The sequence below is a fragment of the Gavialis gangeticus genome, unplaced genomic scaffold (genome assembly GCF_001723915.1).
Source record: "Gavialis gangeticus isolate Ggan-Ray unplaced genomic scaffold, GavGan_comp1, whole genome shotgun sequence".
NCBI lineage: Eukaryota > Metazoa > Chordata > Crocodylia > Gavialidae > Gavialis > Gavialis gangeticus.
In genome coordinates this window covers 58,845,727-58,867,008 of record NW_017729025.1, presented here as the reverse complement: position 1 = coordinate 58,867,008, position 21,282 = coordinate 58,845,727, and the positions used below count along the sequence as shown (strand labels likewise).

The 21,282-nt window shown below is 42.1% G+C and overlaps 1 protein-coding gene across 5 annotated transcripts in view; it reads left to right on the top strand.

Annotated features, from left to right (window-relative positions):
* Positions 1-21,282, top strand: part of MIPOL1 (mirror-image polydactyly 1) — a 448,613-nt gene that overhangs the window by 250,914 nt on the left and 176,417 nt on the right. For 4 of the 5 annotated variants that reach the window (XM_019518865.1, XM_019518864.1, XM_019518866.1 and 1 more), the window contains one exon: positions 9,526-9,633. In XM_019518865.1, the coding sequence (XP_019374410.1) occupies positions 9,526-9,633 (108 nt within the window). Of the gene's footprint in view, positions 1-9,525; positions 9,634-11,174; positions 11,313-21,282 lie in introns of those variants that run through there. The other variant, XM_019518867.1, reaches the window with a different exon arrangement.

The following is a 21,282-nucleotide window of genomic DNA, read 5'->3' as shown; positions in this document are numbered from 1 at the left end:
ATAATTTGGCCAATAAATGCCTTTGCTGCACGCAGCTGCTGCACAGGAATTGGGTAGTGAGGAGCACAGGCAGCAGCATGGAGAGTTGCCTCCAGCTGGTAAGTCCAGTGTGGTGGAAGGGGAGGGGGGAAGGAAGGGGTGTGAGGGCGCAGATCAACACCCCCTGCAGTGAGGGAGGGGGCAGAGCCAGGTGCTACCCAGGCAGGGAGGGGAGGGGAGCAGAGCTGTAGCTCATGGTGCGGGAGAAGGCAGCTCCCGCCACTGCTTGTGCCCCAGGAAGGCATGGAGGGGGCGTGTGCCCCCCAGATCTGTGCAGGGTGGGGTGGGCTGCAGCCAGGGCTGCACAGGACTCTTCTCAGCAGGGTCTGGGCTCGGAGCGGGTGCTGACAGCTCTGCTGCGTCCAACCCGAATTTCACTGCCAGCTGCCCAGCACAGCCCCAGCTATTCCTGGCACATGGGTGGAGGTGGGGTGTTCAGCCAGCTGCAGCCCGCCCCATCCCGCACAGATCTGGGGGGCACATGCCCCCTACCCCCGTTCCCTCCTGGGGTGCAAGCGGCAGCAGGAGCCACCCTGTCCCTGCCCCTACTCCCTCCCTCACCGCAGGGGGCATTGATCTGCTCCCCCATGCCCCTTCCTTCCCCCCTCCCCTTCCATCGCACCAGACTTACCAGCTGGAGGCTGCTGTACTGGAAATCAGATCAGTATCAGCCAATATGCCTCCTTAGATATCGGCTATTGGTATTGGCCCCAAAAATCTCTTATCGATGCACCCCTAATTAAGAGTAATGTCTAACTTGGCAAATGGTACAGTATTCAGGTGTGTGGTCCTTAATCTCTCTTGAGTTTCTCCTGGAATATATTACTTGATTTTGTTGTTCTTGAATTGCTTTTCAGGAAAGTAATACTCTTTTTTTTTCTTCAGTCCGTATTGGTAATTACATTTGTCATAAAATGTTTAATGAAAAATTGGATTCTATCCCCATTATTTAGTAGTGACATTTGTTAGTGTTTGTTAATGATTTTTTTTTTTACATCTTGTCACTGTTTCAGTGGTATAAACCTCGGCATAGCAAGGTATTTCAGCATACACTTACTTTACTTACTTGAGTAATCCCATTGAGTTCAATAGGTCTACTTGCATGCTTAAAGTTAGGCACATACTTAAGTGCCTTGCTGAACTAAATAGTCATCTTGGCCTACATTATCTAAGAGAATTCATTAGGATTGAGCCCTCCATCCATGTGCAGTTTCATTGAAGCCAGTACCAGCCTGGGACCTTTGTTGATTTCTCACCTATTGAAAAGCCCCATATAAACATTGATAAGAGAAGGGAAAAGAAATTTGTTTTAAAATGGCAGCCCATACAATTGTCTTCTATAAATATGGACTTTTGAATTATTCATTTTAAATTCAGATGGGTAGTTTCCCTTTAAATGTATTACTATAATTCAGTAAAACCTTACTGTAAAAAGTGTGGTCAGTAAAATTAATGTATTTATTTATTCCTTGCTCCTGCAAAAATACTCACAAATGTATCAGTATTGCTTGTTGCATAAACTAAAAGTTTTGCTCCACATACAAAAGAGTAAAGTTTCATAGCTAAATAAATAATGCACCTTTATTTCATAGCTAAATAAATGGCCTTTATTAGGTTTTGAGTTGAATTAATCTAATCTATCTTGAATATTTACTGGATTCCAGATGTCACTAGAGTAGGAACTGGCAGCATATAGCCCATGGACCAGATCCAGCCCTTACAGCCAAAGACTTTTGCCTGTGCCCATGCCTGTTCCAGGACTGAACAGCAAGAAGCTGCTTTGGGCCCAGGCATCTCTCAAATATGCTTGTGCTGCCACTGCTTCTCCCCACCCCTTCACCTCTTGCCTGGAAGGCTGCAGAGTAGGTGCAGCTTCCAGTGGGTAGGGAGCTGTGCCAGGACAAGACAGATTCTAGCTGTGCCCATGTTGCAGTCTAGGAGGTAGGAAGATAGATGGGTGGAGAAAGAACAGCAGTGCAGATGCAGCTTCTAGCTGTCCAACCACCACACCAGTTTCCAGTGGCTAGAAACTGTGCTCATGCCTCAGCCAGATGTTGGGAGAAATGGCAGTGGTGTGGGTGTGGGATCTAGCTGGCTGGCCCTTGAATGGCTACAGGGAAAACCTCCATGTACTGGTGTGGTACCAAGACCGCACAGCCTGTGTCAGACCAGAGCTGGGTTGTTCCAGCCCACAGTTTATAAAGGTTACTGGCTACTGAACTAGTATACAAGTTATGCAGTCCTGTTAAACAAATACAGTCAAAAGCTGTTGACAGATTTGACCCTTAAACATACATAGAAAGGGAAACAATGACAGAAGGTGGGGTAGATTCGCACCTTATAGACTAACTAAATCAGTGATGCATAAGCTTTTGTGAGCAGCAGCTAACTTCATCAGGTACTAGCAAGCTACAGCTTATGAAAGCTTATGCATCTCTGATTTAGTTAGTCTATAAGGTGCAAATACACCCTCTCTTCTGCCTGACTTCAGACTAACACAGCTATCTCTGCTCTTTTTAACATAACATTTTGCTATAAATGTAGTTTTATTTTATTCTAATTCATTTTAATAAAAGTTCCTATCTAAACAGTACATGTAGTCAGTGATATAAAAAGCACACAAAGATTAGCAGGATTACATAGGCCCAGTAAATATAATTTCCTTGTTGCAATCCACTCATTCCCTGCTCAGCCTGCCATACATTACAGTTCTTCACTCTTCTCCACATTCTCATAGTCAGCTAGTCGTCATTCAGATCCTGCTTTCACTGGGACATCTTTAATTTCCTCACCTAGATGGTTTAGTTTGATGAAATGGAGACTAGGTCCTAGTCTAGCACAGCATTTAAGTTTATTTCTAAGTATGTGAATCTCATTAAAGCCAATGGGAACTTAGACTTGTGTATTTTAGATCAGGCTGCTATAGTGCTACAAAGTCTCCTCATATACAAAACATGCAGGATGATGATTGACTGCCTTTTCTCACATTTGTAAGCATTCCCTTTCTCCTGTACTTCAACAGTTGTTGATGTTATCCATCTTTCAAGTTACTTGCACATTTCTCTTTACCTCTAACCCTGTGGATCGTGTCCTTACTTTAAAATGAAGCCATATGATGACAACACAGCTTAGGAGGCAGGTCAGGTAATAGGTTAACAATAATTCAGGAGTCTTTGCAGCTAAACAAGCAGTGTTTTAGCACCCCACCTGCTACTTGTAGATACACCATGGAACAAAATGCTCACCAGCTCACACAATGTTAGATGTAAATTGCCTACACTGGGCACATCTACGTGAGATGCCTACGCGGTTACTGTGCAATTATTTAGTATTTGTATAATCAAGTACTAAATAAATGTGTAGTAACCGGAGTTACTGCACAGTAGAGCCAGCGAACAGCTTTTAAGTGACTCAACTGCGCAGTAGCCTAATAATACTATGCAGTAGCGTATTAGCAGTGTCTTTGTGAAGATGCACCCTTTAATTGCAGTGTCATGTTTGTTATCTTAAATCAGCCTCATTTGCAAGTGAAGACTAACATAATGAGATGGTTGGCTGTATTGGTTTGTCTGTCTCCTAAAACTCCAGAACTTAGTCTAACCCATATCCACTAGGGCTGTGCAAAATTTCGCCACCAGTTTTGTTTCAACACGGTTTCAACCTGTTTCGAGGTTGAAAAAGCAAAATTGAAGTGGAACAGATATGGTTGAAACAGCCTCAAAAAAAAATGAGGCAAGTCACAACATTTTGCCGTTTTGACACTGTTTGATGTTTCGCCCATAGGATATAATGGGGAAGGTTGAAACAGCCTATAACTTTGTCATTTCTGGCCTGATTTGGATGAAACTTGCAGGAATGGTAGCCCTTCTGAGGGCATGGTGTATGCCAAGTTTCAAGAAGATAAGTACAGCGGGTTCAGAGAACCTGCGCCCCAAAGGCTTGAGAGCAAAACTCATGTCATGTGTATGTGTTAAGCCACAGCAGAGTCAAAACTGCAGGGATGGTAGCCCATGGTCAGGCCACAAAGCCTGCCAAGTTTCAAGGAGATAGGTGCAGGGGTTTGGGGGAAACTACACCTTAAACTGCGGACAAGCAACATTTGTGAAATTGGTGACATTGTGTGTGTTAAGGCACAGCAGGGTGAAAGCTGCAGGCCTGCTAGCACCTGCTGAGGTCACAAAGCCTGTCAGCTGTCAAGGAGACAGGTGCAGGAGCTTCTGGGTTCTGGGGCCCTGCACCTCTAGCTGCTGACAGGCAAAACTCATGACATGGGTGCTTGTGGGACTGTGTCTGTCATGGGGCACGGGGGGCAGGGGAACTACTGCAGGTCTGGCTGCTAGGCCCTGCTACGGCCACAAAGCCTGCTGAGGTTCTTCTGGGGCCTGGCCACGTCCCCCCATCCCCTCAGCTAAGCTCTATGAAAAGGAAGGGAGGGCTGCTGTAGTGTCTCCTGGCTTCTATCCTGAGCCACTGCAGGTGTGTGCCTGAATTTTTTCAGTCCAGAGGGGATGTCTGTGCACTTACAAACTGGTTTAGCCTAGCCAAGTTAAACTAACCTGCAAAGATTGAATCAATCCAGGGTCAGGCTTTTTGAACGTCTGTCCCTAGCTTTGGGGGCTTTAATTGGAGAACAAGAAGAATCAGAGTATGTTTTTAAGTATGCCTCTATCTGTTCCCTGTACCCCATTCTGAATATATCTCACTGCTACCGCTCTGCCACTTTTTCCTCTTTATGTCTCTTCTGCCTGACAGTTCCTCTACCTGGCAGATCTCTATGTTACCTCTTAATCTCATTAAGTTCTGTTTCACTAGGTCACATATATTTGTTCAGATTTTGTGTCCTCTGTCCCAGGATTGACTACCAATGCACACTTACTCTGTTTCCTAGCTGTGGGACTGTAGTGCCATCATAAGAAGGGTCTTTAACTTCTCCAGATCAAAGGTAGGGGAGGTCTAAGCTAGTAACAGCATTCACATATGTCCATGTCCTTCATTCTATGCTTAGTGGGCAATTGGTCCCAATCTCCAGCCTTGGTACAGTAGAAGTTAAGCATGCTCTCTAGTATCTGTCTCGATTGCCCACTAAGCATAGAATGAAGGACACGGACATATGTGAATGCTGTTATATTTCCCATCATATATTCCCATTCAAACTACCTCTGAAATTCATGGGGGGGAAAACATATAGAAGTGATTATATTTTGATAGTTGGTGTAATGATTGTGTTTAACATGTATTTGCCAACTTTTATCACACAGTGGTTCACTAACTATTACAATTCTTTCTGGTTGCAATAATAAGAGAAAGCCAACATTCTCTCTCAGACAACTGAGAGTAACCAATACTGGGGAAAGAATATTTTATTGGCAACTGCTCTACAAAAGCAGTTTGGTCGGGCTTGTGGGACTGTGTCTGTCATGGGGCACGGGGGTCGGGCTAGAAGATCTACTAGGTCCCTTCCGACCCTAAATCTATGAAACTATGAAACTATGAAAAGGCAGCTGCTGATTGGTAAAGGAATAGAGATACAGATAGCCTTAATGTGTAGCACTGACTCATGTAGGTTGTGACCATGACAATGCTAGTTTGGGATTGATAGTTTTAGAGTGAATATGTACAAAAGATTAGGAAAACCTCTCCTCTTTTCTGTCTAATACTTCCTTTTTGGCATATCCTACCTCACATTTGAGTACTCTGTGTATATACTTATTTTATGTGCGTGAATTTTACTATCATAATTTAAATGATCCTTAAGGGTTACTATGCAAAATGTATATGAAAGGATATAACCCACTGCCAGCCCAAAGGCTTTAGTGACTTTTAGATAAATCTTCAAGACTCTCTTCCATGCTTATCTTCTCTGACCTTCAAGCACATGCTTCTGCCAATACTGCTAAGGATGTGTGATAGCTGAAATAAGAAACAAACACTTTTTAAATAATCATTACCTTTGGCAAAACATGGTAATTTAATGAAGAATTTCCTCTAGGTGAGTAGTTGTCTTTCATATTAAAATGTACCATTTAGAAAAAAAAATCACCAGTGTACCATTTAGAAAAAAATATAATTTATCTGATTTCTCTAGGATTCATCCTAACCAATTCATAAATATATATTCTAATAAATTTGGTACTGCAGGTTTTAGAAGTTCTTAGTTATGATTTTTAAAATGAAAAAACTTCCTTTAGGCCTCTGCTTTGTGAAAAAATCTTATGTTTCCTTGTCATCAATACTAAACTGGCCTGTGACTTCTCTTCACCCTACTCAAAAAGTATTTTTATATATGTTTTTAGAAGGAAGTCCAGTTTCTTACTTGCAGCTGTTGGCGTCCTTCAGCAATGAAGGGAACCAATAAAAAAACATGTTCTTTAAAAGAATACCTATTTTTATTGGATCCGGCTAACTACCAATGACACCAAATTCAAAAAATGTTGGCCAAACTGAATAGAAGGGCCACATTGTTTAAAACTATTTTTAAAACTTCTTTCTGGACAGTAGAAATATTGTTTGCAAAGAAACTTCATATGCTCTTTACCTTTGTGAAAAAGTTGTTTAGTTTTCAGTAGAGTATTTTAATATTAATAATAGTCTAAATATACAACTTTTGTAAAGCTAAGCTTTTTATGGAATGTACAATAATATAAGATAACTTTTTTTCTTATAATATGTATTCTTAACAGATGACACATGGCTAACTTCTGTATTCAGGACCAGGAGGAAAAAAAATATTTTTTATTTGCTTGAAACAGCTTTAGTTAATCATTATTTTGAGTGAATTAAGAGATATGAGTCTTGTACTTGTATGATCTATTACAGAGAGGTTAACCAGACACCTTTTCCTGTGATGGTCAAATTAAAGCAAAACTTTCAGTGGATTGTAGCAACATACCTGATTTTCCATTTGCAAATGTTTCAATGAAAAAGAGGATCTTCGCCTCCCTCTCTTCCCCCCCCCCCCCTTAAAATAGGGGAAACCCTAATGGAATATTTAATTGGAGTAAAAGACGCTGTTGAGCTAGAGATTCCGTGTGTGAGCATTTGCACTACTGTTCTTCTACCTGTCTGTGAATAGGCAGAATGGTGTAAGAACCCTGCTGTTTCTACTTAATTCAAATTTCTTTCTTCACAAGAGTGTAGCAGGCAGGAGAAGCAGGTTATAAAGTGCACGCTGAGGCCCTCAGTTGTTCAGACTTCCTGAAGTGCGTTTTGTTTTTGGATTGTAAAGTAGCTAAGGTTGGTATTTGCGTTATATCAAACTTATTTTTGAGTCAGGAGAGCAGCATGAAAACTGTGTGGGTTTTTTGGGGGGGGTTTAAGGTTCATTAAGATTTTGGTCTTTTAACTTAATTACTTCATTAAGCTCAAAATATCACTGGTATAATCAAAATAATAATTGAGGAATTTCAAAATTAAAGATTTGTAAGATTTTTTTTAAAGGAGGCATTGTTGAAAAGGAAAAATAACAAATATACCAAGGGAAAATGGCAATTGAAAACTCATAATTCATAATAAGGAGTGAATTAACAGGTCAATTTTAAAATTCTGTTGTTCTGAGGCTACATATATTAGAGAAATTGTACTGTGTGACTGTGGATTTAAGTGATTCATAAAGTTGTTGGGGTAATTTTCCTATCACCTTACCTATGATATCCACAGAAACATATTTTTTTATGCTGGATACTGAAAAGGAAAGTATAGGCTGTAGTTTGTAATAGCCATTTTCAGTAAGATAACCCTTAAAACTAAACTCAAAACGTCAGTAATTGCTTTATAAAACTATAGTCGTGGTACAATTTAACAATTTTCTGGATTTCCCTATTATTGTAAAAACGTTTTTCTTATTTATGTAAAAATTGATATATTGTAGTACAGCCAGCACAGATCCAAAATGACTCTAGTTTAAAGTAATATGCTAGTCGCAGTGATATTCCTATCTTCAACCTGGAAAATCACATTAGAATTGGTAACTTTCCAAGCTTAGGCTTCTAATGCAAGTACACAAAATAGCCAAAGCCACAACTACTGGTCTTCCTACTTCTGGTGCTAAATACTTGTGATTTAGAATTTGAATAAAGAAAATAAGGTTATCTTGTATCATACTTTTTTGTATGTCTTCATAATGTTTGTGTTTTGAGCAGATTGCATCATTCTGCAGGACTGTCTATACTGGTCAACAGAATTTTACTTGGATATGAAACGAGACTCAGTGGCCTATAGATCTCTGTTCACATCTTTTCCCCTTAAACATTAGGAGTCATGCTTCAGTACTCTAGTACTGCATACTGGAGAGGTGAATAGAGATTACTGAAAAATTAACAATTTTTTACTGAACTTTATATATAAACCCATGGTCATAAACCATCAGGATGATTGCTTTTGAGTTTTCTGTTTTGGGAGCACTATTTTAGTGGCCAGCAAGTCACTGATTTCATTCCTTTCTTCCAGGCTTGAAATGTTATCCATCACACTGTTTCATCATTTCAATATTCAACTTCTGTCTCATCATTTTAGTTTTCAGTACTAATATTGTAATGGTTCCATTGTAACATGTGGTATGTTAAAAATATTTTGTTGTTATAAATGTTCTTAGCTATCATGTTCTCCCCTCTTACTTTTGCTTTAGCAGTTATTCTCTTATATGCCCTTAGTAATCCACTGAACCTTCATCTCCACTTCCTATTTCTCTGTTTTTATAGGGGATTTTTTTTCTACTAACAATTAAATTACTATGTTAAGCCAAGGTAGCTGGGTTTTATCCCTTATCACGATCTTTAAAACTGGCAAAATGTGATTTGGCTGCTAATTTGATAGTCTTAACACTTTGCCCTTTAAAATAGTTATTCAACTTTACTGCTTTAAACATTTGTGTACGTAAGCACACAATGAGAAAAATTAAAATGTTTTATCCAGCTTTTTTAAGTTGAATATTAAAACATAGATATACTTTTATCTAGTCTTTTCCCTCCAAAATCTGTTATGCATTTGGCAATTAATATAATCTCTTAGCTTAATATACCATTTATGAAATTATGCATATACTTATAAAAATATATGTGCTTACATTGTTTTCCTACAACATTCTCATATCTAGTTATATATATTTTTAAAAGCCTAATTTTGTGTTATACTAGTATAGATAGAAAAAGCATTTGAGTACAGGTAGAAAAAGAATTTGGCCGAGTATCTTATTTATTTGCCAAGTTTTAAAAAATATGTATTTTGCAGAGTTTCTCTATATACTTCTTAATGAGCTTTCTTTTCCACGAACAACTGGCTCATGACGAGGGAATAAATAAAAGACTGAATATTATTTTTAAAAATAGTATAGGCCTAGTATTATCTCATCTCTTGCATTACAACTTGCTCTGCCTGAGGCTTTTTTCCACTGCAAAAATGGTGCTGGTGTCATTTACATTAATTCATTTGGCTTGTTGGAGAAAATATGCCCCAGCTCCTTTACTTAATGGGATTCTTTCCTCGTTGCAGTGCAAACGGCTGGAGCAGGAGCTTCATCATCTGAAAGAGCAGAACCAGACTTCAGCAAACAACACGAGACATCTGACTGCTGAAAACAATCAAGAACGTGCTCTGAAGGTAAATCTCTGTTCCTTCTTGCAGGCAAATTAAGGTTGTAAGCCCCTGGTGCCAGCTTTCTGTGCTGCATATATCAGTTGTGTACATTTCGGCAGAAGAGAGCTGTGGTGTTTGCCAACAACCCCTTCTTTAAACACAGATACAGCACCCTTCTGTTATGGTATTATTTTAGAGTGTGTGTGTGTGTGTGAGAGAGAGAGAGAGAGAGAGAGAGAGAGAGAGAGAGAGAGAACAAAAAGAAATAATATATTCTGCAAATTGATGGGCTGTTTGTTGCAGTAACTGACACCAGATTCTGTTTGGGATCTGTTCTTACAACGTAACAGTTTTATGAGTAGAAAACTGCTGCCATTTGCCTCATGGTACCTGTACAAAACTATCATTTTAAAGTGTGGCTCTTTGCTCTGTTCCTGGCAGTGTATGTTATATTAATAACATTGTTGACCTATACAGCTAGTGACCACACACTTGATACTACTATTTGCAAAAGGGTAGCTTATTCAGTTGGAATTGGGAGGAGGAATATTAAGTCTTGTCAATAAGATTAAAAGAGATGGGGGAGAGAGAGGAGGAGACAGAGGAAGGACAGTAAAAAGGTTTGATAAGTTTGTTCCTACTTTGAATTGGTATCCCTCTAACTGGAGGAATCATAACTTGCCAGCACAAGAGGAAATGCCAGGTAGGAAGCAAAAGTATGCATGTATGTCCAACTAATAAAACCCTGAGAAATCTTTTTTTCTCCCATGTAGTTCCCTTTTATGTGTGGAGAGCTGGTATTTCTACACCACTTTCAACTTGTCATTTTAAATTGTGTTTTATTTAGGCAGTAGGAATGAGATGCATCTCATTTATAGTCAGATATTGCCCTATCTTTTATTCTTGAGATCATGAGAGATTTGTCATTGTTACTTGGATTTAGTCAGTACAAGGTATAGAACTCAAGTCAGCTCATTTCTGGTCACTTTTAAGGGATAGCAATATATGCAACCTCAGTGCAAAAAAAAGAAAAAAGTGCAAGTTAACCTCTGTGGTATAATGCACAGGAAACACTTAGAAGACAGGAAATTTGAGGCAGGTTCTCAAACAGACCTTGATTCTGCCAGCTGGAACAGATACCTGTTATTTTAGTTATATCTTCCCTTATTTCAAAAGTAAAGTACAACATTTTATCATTCTGAATACAAAGTGCTGAATTTTTAAAGCAGGTTCATCTTAGCTTCTAAGGATATAACTTGCAAGTTATATATTTTTATATTCAAGAAGCATTCAGACTTGTGTGTAAATTTGAGGATACAAGTTGCACAGACAAATCTACCTTTTTGCATGAGCAAAAACTTGAATCCATAAAATTGTCTATTTAGTTGCTAAAAATTATCCTGCAGTTTTAGAAGCCATTTTTGAAAATTTGGCTAGTAACATTTATAAATTAAGCATTTGGAAAATAAATTTAATTATGAAGAAAATTCATTTTGTTGTCTTTTTTTGTTTTGGTTTCCTCTTTCCCCATCTGTATTAACAATTTTGTGGTCCCCTGTATTCAGTGTGATAGTGTATTGAGGATTAATTTGCATCAATATATTTATGATTTAATAAAATCTCATATTTTTATCATAAACAGCATGTTGGGTGAATGCTACCTATGTAGCTTGTCCTACAAATTTTAGAAAGTGTTTAATTAACTAGAAGGAAAAAAGTGAGCTAGAAGAAATGCCATGTTACATAAATGCCAAATGTTGCAAAAGTTCAAAGTTGACAGTGAAGTCTGTACCGCATATTACAAAATAAAGTCCACACTCTGAAAAGCAACACAACCTCCTTCAAAATGAATGACTGCCAGAGCAAGCAAGAAGAAAGATAAATCATAGATATAGAGCTGTTTATGACTGCAGTAATGGAGGTATTTTGATTTTGGAGTCTCTAGAAACTATTCTTTGACAGACATTATGGTAACTGCAAACAAGAAGAGCCAGATCTGCAGAGGGATTTAGGTATAGTGCCACTCAGCATAGCCACACCTAATTTTAGGTGCCTGGTATGCAGAGTGAAATTTGCAACTCCAACAGGAAAGATTAGGCCCCTACAAATGTGACTCTCAGAAGCCAGCGGGATGAGCAGAGCACAGTGGAAATGGAATGTCCCCAACACCGCAGGAAAGCAGCAGGTCTGGGTTGGGGCACTTTCAGCTCATCCAGTTTAGCTGTGCCATTAGACAACCGATAAGCCAAAGACTCCTGGCCTAAGAGAAAGCAAACAAGGAAGATGATTCTGTAGGCTAGTAATGAGGTCAGTCCCTTGGCAGAGGCAGCCTAAGCTCTTGCCCCTGCTATTGGGTGTATTTAAGTATTTTGAATTATACAGCCATTAGAAAATGTGAGGAGTTATAGTAAGAGAGTTGCAGTGTTCACTATAGAAGCAGTGTAGAGAGCAGGAATTTGGGGTCAGAGCTGTTTGTTAAACTTTTTTGTATTGAAGTTCCTGCCTTTCAATTTACAAGTCTCTTTATAAGCAGTCAGACTTGTTGAAGATTGCTATGCCAGTTCAGGGCTTGGCACAGAATTTGATACAAACATGTATTTATTTGTTCATAGGGCTTCTGTCATCCTTTCAAAGAACATCCACTCTAGGCAGATGCCCAGTTGAGAACGGGAAGGGGTGGGAAATATCTTAGCCAAAGGGATGGTGCACTCAGTTCGGATTCCAGACTACAGGGAGCAGGAAGCAGTTTTGTATTGTGTGATCATAACCTTGATTTTACCTTAGCTTGTTTGTAAGGAAGTGTTTGTTTTGTAATTGATTTGCTTTTTTCTTCAAAGGAAGGAAAGAGGAAAAAACCTCCAAATTAGTGATTTTAAAAAGATCGTTGTAATCTACAGTCTATCCCTCCAAAAAAGTGACTCTGCAGGAATAAGCTCCTTGACTAGAATCTGAAAAGTTACTCATGTGAAGACATATCTAAAGATTATAGTAAATTATTTGCCCCTCAGACATTACAAACATTTCTGGCATTAAAATGAGAGGTAGTTAACTTGTGAGAGGCAAGTATTTCTTAGGATGATATCTTTTATTAGACCAACTATGTAGTGGAGATAAAGTTAGACAAGCTTTCAAATGCAAGACATTCTACCTCAGGTAATTAATAGTACTAGTTTAGGGGAAGGAAGATGCCAAATTAGTCTCAGGTAAGGGCTGTGAGAGTGATATTACCAAAGTAATGTAGTAGGGAATTAAGAAATTGTACATATGGTTTAAAGGATCAATGTTTATTTCTTCTTATGGATGTGCTGAAGAAAATTTCACACCATCCACAATTTGCAAAGGGAAAGTGGGGGCTGGGGAGGGAGAGACAAGGAATTGCTGAGTGCTTTTTTTCTTCTCAGGAATGTCCACTGTACCTTACAGTTCTCTTCTACTTTAAAAAGCATATGAGATATGAAGTAATGACTAATTTAATAAAAAGATATGCAGGAGAAAGATTTCTTAGGGTGATATATTTTTATTGGCTAACTGCATAGCTGGGATAGCGTTAGACAAGCTTTTGAATGCAAGACATTCTTCATCTGGTAATACATTCATGAATGTCCTGCATTGGAAAGTTTGTCTAACACTATCCCAACTATGGAGTTGGTCCAGTAAAAGATATTTCCCTAAGAAGTCCTTGTCTGTTACATAATTGTTGGACCTTCATAGCTACAACATCACTGTAAAACTACCATAAAAAGTTAAAAATACATACTGTTAAATGAATCTGTAGCACTATATGAGTTGCTGCTGAGTAACCTGTTTGTCTCCCCTGTAGAGTGGTACTGTCTCTAAGACTAGGGGCACAAGGTATTTTAAGTACACTGCTAATCACTCCACCCTTCTAATGGATTTTGAGGATTCTCAGTACTTTACTTCATAAAGTTATAGCAAATTACTGAAATTTGCTATGGGTTTTGCTGGAGATGAACCAACTGCTAGCCAGGCCCAGAATCAGGAAAGCACAAATGTAATGTAAAGCCGCTCTTTGTATACCTTTGGGTCTTCAGTTAGACCTGAACACTATGCCTCAAGTCACAGATGTTATCAGTTTACAGCATGTCCATTATTCAATGCCAGGCACTTTCATCTTCTTACTGTACAGTATGTCTTATCTACATCCTTTCAGTAGTGTCTGGCATAATCAATCTTTATTAATCAGGTTCACATGGTGGAGTTTTAAATTTATGTTGCTAATTAATGTAATGGGACAAATGTCCCTCCCAATGACAGTGATGCAACTCCACTGATGCTGAATTTGTGCTCTTCAAATTTTTATATTTCCAAGATGGTAAGGGATTACATTCATTTGAAGGAAAATTTTGGTTCCAAATCCTTCTGACAGTGGATCCGTAGTTGTATGGATGCCACTGTGAGGAGGATTTGGGTCCATAGTTTCATTTAAAGTACTATAATTCTCTTCTAGCAGAAAGCATTTGTTAAAACCTTTCATAAGATTCCAGATCAAATTATACCTAAATATTTTTCCAGATAATTGCTTTCTAAGAGTCTAATTTATAGACCCTGAGTAATCTTCATAAAATAAAATCCACAAAATACTCTGCAGTACTAATGAGTCAAGGTTTGTGTATAAGAATATTCATTTGTGCTTGGCCTTCAGAATTAGCACTAGGCCTCTAGCGATTCTGATAAACATATTCCCATATTACACTGAAATATTTGACCCAATTAAACATTGAATTGTTCAGGAATCACAGGTTTTTGTCACCAGTTATAAAATATCTTGTTGAGTCATTTTTGTTAGCTATGAAGGTTCAAAGAATTTGCACTAAAATGGAAGAGAGAATGTTTTGCCAAGTTTGAGGCATGAACATCATAACATTAATAGATTTTTATATAGATGTCCTCTTTGCTCTGCTAGGGAAGGAACAGAGAAGAAATCTTATGAAACTAGTAGGTTCATGTGAAAACTCATGGAAAATATTTAACTGGATTTGAATGCAATGTTTGGAGTGGTGATTTTTTTTTCACCAGCCTATGATTTATGTTGTAGGTTTTAATTAGGTGGCACATTCTTTGTAAAACAGCTATTAATCTGCCTTAAACACCAAAGAGACACACTAATTTACTTTCAAGCTAAACTCTCAAAATGGGGGAAGAGAGACTGTTTCATGATGATACACAAATCAGGTCCCCTTTAATGACTTAATGAGCTTATTTCAGCCAAGTATGATGTCAGCAGAACATGTAAAGTTTATTCATCCCCTTCAAAGCTGTTAGTGTTAATCTTTAGCTGTGATTATTTTCATGGTTATTTTTGTTGCATTTTCTACCACGGCCAAATTTTTAGCTCTCATTTTCTATAGAATACATCCTATGTGTGTCCATAATTTTTAGTAAAACTATAATACATTTGGGGCTAGATCCTCAGTTTTTACTCCAGATGCACAAGGGAGGAAGATGATCTAAAGAAGCAGTCAAGGATACCTGTAGAGTAGGTGAATCCTCAAGTGATGTAAAGCCAGTATAGTTGGCTCCGAGTCACCCACTTCCTCCTCTCCACACAAGAAATGTGTTAGTGGCAAAAAGCAGCAGAATTGAAGTACATGGCACTCCTGTTGATTTTTCAGTTGATATTGAAATCTCTGGGAAGCTTGTTCTGAAAGTTCAATTTAGAGCACCTTTAGGCTTCTCTAAATTGCGTCATTACCATGTTGACCCCTGAAATGGAGAGATGGCATGATCACTTTCCTCTGTCCACTCTGTTTTATCAACCCAAAAAGCAACCTAGCTGAGGATTCAGCCCATCATATATGAAGCCCCAACCCTTGAAGAGTTTTTAACATTATGGATCCAAAAGATCAGTTAGAACAAACATTTATCATACTGACATACATGGAATATACAGATGATGTAGACATCTGACATACTATGCAGAATATGATGCTTGTTTCAAAAGGTATGAGCAACAGGTACCACCTATACATGAGAATTTTTTTACTTGTTTTTACCTTTAAAAAAAAAAAAGCTGGTGCAGCCTTCACTTTTAATGAGTGTGGCACTGCTTTGTTACTGTAAAAAAAAATAACTTGATTTCAGTCTAATGCAATTAAGACAAACGCTCACCAGATTCCTTGTAGTTAAAGAGCAAGTTGTCTGAGCTGGTTAAAAGGAGGCAAAAAATATGCCACCTAGGGACAGAAATTACACATTAACTGGTATAAGTGATTGGAAACTGGTTCAAATCTGTAACACAACAGAAGACCAGTGCACATAAACCACTTTCAAAATGGCTGAAACTGGTTTAAGATGAACCTGGATGGATGTAGTATCAGGCTTAACTGATTTAGGTTAAATTGGTTTGTTGAACTTCTGTCCCAAATTCCCTCAGATTCAAGTTAACTCACAGTACCCCAGCATCCCAGGATGCTTTGCACCTCCCCCCACAACTCCCCTCCCCTCCCCGCCTCACAGTGTGGGTGAACTAGTCTTGGCCTCAAACTGAGCAGGGATGTATGCTCTAGCACCCCCCAGCTTCTAGCCTGGGCCACTACACATGTGGCTGCATTTCCAGAATCAAAAGTGAATGTCTGTTCACTTACAAGAAGTTCATTTCTCACCTCTTGAACCTCAGCCAATAATCCCAACCTAGACAGTTGGTAAAGAAGAATTGTTGAATGCTTCTGTGTCTGTTTTTTTAAACAATTAGCAAAGAGTTCTTGTAAGATTACTGCAGGCCCAGAAGCTATGGACCAGAACCTGGTTTGCCACAAAGATATTCATGACTTAACTTTCACTTCTTCCAAACATAATGTCACCATGTCCAGCATGGGGTGATCCTGTTTTAACTGTCAAGATGCACAGTTCTTCCATTCTTTCAATAGGGAGCTTTTTGTGTAGTGGCTTTCCACTGTGGTACCATGGCACCCCAGGGTCCCACAAGATCCTGCCAGGGATGCCACGATGCTGTCACCACTGTTGTCACTGGGTGAAATTGCCCTGCACACCTTGGTTTTCAGGAAGCACATCAGAGCCAAACTGAGAAGAGATTGCAGCAGAAATAGCATATATGCCTGCCTGCATTACATGATGCAGGAAGGTCTGCTGTTTCTGTTGCAGCTCTTTTAGGTTCAGTTCCCATGTGCCTCTTAAAAAACAGGTACACGGGGCAGTTCCACCTGGTGGCAGGCTGTTGCTGCCATGAGGTGAAACTGTCCTGTGTGCCCCAGTTTCAGGAGTCATGTCAGAGCCAAACCAGGAAGAGCTGTAGCAGAAATGGCACCTGTGTCTGCCTAATATAATGCAGGAAACACACCTTTCTGCTGTAGCCACTTCTCAGTGCTGGGGGACATGACTTATGAGGGTACTGGGCTTATTTAGTCTAGAGAACAGAAGACTATGGGGGGATTTAATAACAACCTTCAAATACATGAAGGGTGGTTCCAAAGAGGATGGAGTTACACTTGTTCTCAGTGGTGGCAGATGATAGAACAAGGAGCAACTGTCTCAAGTTGCAGTAAGGGAAGTTTACATTAGATATTAGGAAGAATTTTCTCACTAGGAGGGTAGTACAGCACTGGAACAGGTTACCCAGTGAGGCTGTGGACTCTGCATCCTTGGAGGTTTTCAAAACCTGGCTAGACAAAGCTTTGGCTTGGATGATCTAGTTGGGGTTAGTCCTGCTCTGAGCAGGGGGTTGGACTAGATGACCTCCTGAGGTCCCTTCCAACCCTAATTTTCTATGATTCTACGATTCCTGCAAACAGAGGCATGTGGGATCAGGGGCGATGCATAAGGGGTGCACGCAGGTGCACGTGCAGCCTGCGCATGGTGGTGCACCCCGTACAAAAAGGCATTGTCAACACTTGTTGGCGGTGCTTGCAGGTGGTTGCCACTTGCCACGGTGCTGCTGGCACCGCTGGCGACATCTGTGGGCAGTCCGCAATCCCTGCTGGCTGCCACCGACACTGCCGGTGGTGGCTGCGGGTAGTTGCTGACCCTTGGTTAGCTCTCCCTCCCCACCATGCCCCCGCTGACAGCGGCAACTGTGGGAGATCCCTAGTTTACCACCATCACACTCTTGCTGCCGCCATGCCCCCCCAGCTGCCGGGGGCACGTGCCATTCATGTTTGGGATGCTTCCATCTGCCCCATGCACCTGTTTCCAGGACACACTGCACAGGGTGTCACCTGGAAGGGTTACAATAGAACAGAAGTTTTTCCCCTTAAGTTGTTATATCCTTGCTTTTAAGATTTGGGATGACTGGGCTTTATCCTCAAAGTATCCTGTCACTAAATAAAACTTTTGTTTCTTAGACCACGTACAGCCATTTAAGAAGCCCAGGGAGGAATCAATCTAAGTTGCACACTTACATGCTTTTCTCTAAGCAGCCCAGTTTAGATCAGGAGCAAGCAGGGCCAGGTTATGACAGGGTGGGGTCCCAAACTAGGGGTTCCCAACCTTTCTATGCTGCGGCCCAGCAAACTGCGAACTGGAAGCAGTCACGGCCGAGCAAACTGCAGACCACCACGCAGAGCCCCGTGGCTGGAATATCCGGCCAAAACACAGTGAAAGATACCTCCACCCCCTGGGCAAGGGGTAGTCCCAAGCCTCAACCTCAGCTGCCACAGGCCCTGCAGGAGGAGTTGCGGCCTCTCCACCTGGCTCTGCAGGGCCGCAGTTTGCTGGTCCGGGTCACTTCCGATTTGGCAGCCAATGCTTCACGGCCCGGGGACTGGTGTAGAGACCCCTAATAATGTGAGGCCCTAAGCTGCAGCTTTCTTAGTTTATGCCTAAATCCTGCACTGGAAGTAAGCCTCATAACAGTTCATCCCAGGGGGAGAGCAGCATAGGCAGCCTGCGCTGGCTGAAGCCTATAGGCAGGGGGCCCTCCTGCACACTTCTCAGCATGCCTTGCAAGCTCCCTGGGCTGCTGGAGACTACTGAACACAGCTTGAGCACCTGAGCCACCCTTTACTAGCTGCTGGGCACATACAACCATGACCCCAACCCCCCCATCACCTCAACACAAAACCTTCCCTGTGCCCTCTGTCCTTGGAGTTTTTCATAACCTTTTCTGCCTTGAAGCTTCCAGAAGATCCCCAGAGCAACTGCCTTGCCTTGTGAAATGCATATGCCTCCGTATCCCAGCCTCTCTGTACCTTGCCATGATGCCCCACTGCTCATACCCAAGCACACAGACCCCAGAGCTGTGTTGTGTCCTGCTTGTCGCCCTGTGTGGGTGTTGAAGGAGGCTGCAAGATGTCATGCACAGCTGTTTGCACATGATGCAGCAGCTGGTTGCCCTGGGATGTGGCTACCTGCATCCATGCCAATAGTTGGCTGTCACATGCAGGGCCACCTGCCACACCATGCACCTGCCAAGCATCCTGGACTGGCCTAATGTCTTCCAAGTGGCCAATGAGGATGAGGCTGCCCAGGACTCCATGGATGCTGAGGTATTCTGGTACCACCTCCAGATCGAGTGCCAGTTCTGGGCCTGCACCATCAGCAGCGATGGGTAGGAATGGATTTTCCTGGACACCTGGTATGATGAACAGTAGGTCCAGACCTTCTGTATACACCAGGCCATCTTCATGGATATCATTGACCAGGTGACCGCTCCACCCCCGCCCCCCATCACCCACCAGGAGGTCAGCATGCAGCCAACCCTCACTCCAGAGAAGTGGGTGGCCACTGCCAACCAGTATGGCATGGGCAAGTCCACGGATAGAGAGGCCATCCAGGAGGTGTTCCTGGTTATCCAGAATGTCCTGGCCATCAGCCTGCAGGAGGTGGTTGCCAGCTTCTGCTGCATGGACTTCCTCAACTGTGTGAATGCTGTAGATGCCACCCACATCTCCATCCTTTGACTGCCTGAAGGCATCCAGGTGTTCATCAACTGCATGGGCTACTTCTTCATTATCCTGCAGGTCACTGTAAACCAACTGGGCCACTTCACCCACATCTTCATTGCCTGGGTGGGCAAATACCCATGATGTTTGTGTCTTCCACAACTCCTCCCTCCCCCAGATGTTGGAGTATGAGTGCTACATTCCTGGAGTCCCCAGTTTTGTCACTGGTGCCATTGTCATTCCTCCACTCATCAGTGACCTGGCTTATGAAGTTCTACATGGGGCAGCTGGATTGCCAAAAGAAGCACTTGTGACAAGGAGTATGGGTTTGCGAAGCCCTGGCCGACTACCTCCTGGCCCTTGAGGATAGGCAGTGCTCCCCAGATGACTAGGGCTTGAAAGGCCATGGATCTCTTGCTCTAGGCTCCTCTGGCTGTGCATCCCAGGCAGCACCACCAACAACCCTGGCTGCCTAGACACAATTTCCCTCGACCCCCTATTCCGCCAAGGGGCAAACACTGAGATGCAGGGGAATGCATCATAAGGAAAAGATGTGCTTCAGTTTACAATGTTGCAGTTGCCAAACTTTTCTTGTTTTTTAATAGGCAACATTGAACAGGTTTTCTTTATGTCAGAACTTGGTCCCTCTTCCCATTCACACAAACCAGTAAACCTTTGGAGGGGGGTGGGGGCAGGGGAGGTTTGTAAAAGGGTGAAATAAATTGCAGGGACAGTTGGTATGGGGAATGGGGAGGGGGATGGCGTCAGGGGCAGAATTCAACACAGAAATTTGGAGGGGAGGCATGGAGAAGCAGGCTCTAGATCTGGCATGCTAATTCCCAGATTGAGAAGTAAAGACAAGGGACTTCTCCATGTAGGTGCTGGACACATAGGAGCTGGACCCGCTATACACCTGAGTGCTGTGGGCTGGGAAGCATCAGCACAGCAGAGGCCAGGGACTCCTCATATTCTCTTATGGATTTCGTGCCCCTGCCCCAGGTCCCAGTCTCTCTCTCTGCAGGGACCCTTACCCCAAAACCCTCAGCCATGCTTTGGGCCCACCTCACACAGCAAAACTGAGCCCAGGAGCTTCCCATCCCTGCCATAGCTGGGGCACTCCCCCATAGCAGGACCCAGGCCAGGAGAAAAGTCATAGGGAGCAGAGAATTTTCCCCCTGCACCCCTGTCTGGTGGTTGGATGAGCTAGGATGGGCAGGCCCTGATGTCAGCCTCTGTCTCAGTGACAGCCTGGCTCAGCAGGCTGGTGGGCTGCATTCTCCCCCCAGTTCCAAGCACTCTTACACCCAAATTTTCAACTTTTTCTGATAAAATGAAGTGTAAGGGCAGACATCTGGGACCCTCCTAGCACTCGCCCGGGCACTCGCATGGAGACAGCAAGGTAGCTGTAAGTCCCCTGTCTGGACCCTTCCCCACCCTGGGGCCAGGGGGCTGTGCTATTGCTCTCCACCTGGCACAGAAGAGACCTGGATCCTTGCTGATCTGTGGGTGGCCAGCAGGCCCTGCAGCAGTGCTGGGACAGGTTGCCAGGGAGGTAGGGGATGTGTCCCTCTCCAGGGACTGTGGTGGATACTTGCTCTGCTCCTTCAGAGGGTCCCGGGACCTGAGGTTCCACCAGGACTCAGACCATCCCCAGAGTGGGCAGGGACTGACCACTCCAGGAAATGCTGGCAGAACTCTTACACTGCTCCCTCCCAACCTGTCCTTCCCTTACAGGAAAGACATTTCAGCACTGCATCCCTACAGGAGTGATACCTCACTCCCAACATTTCCCTGATGAAAGTTAGCCAGGCCGGGG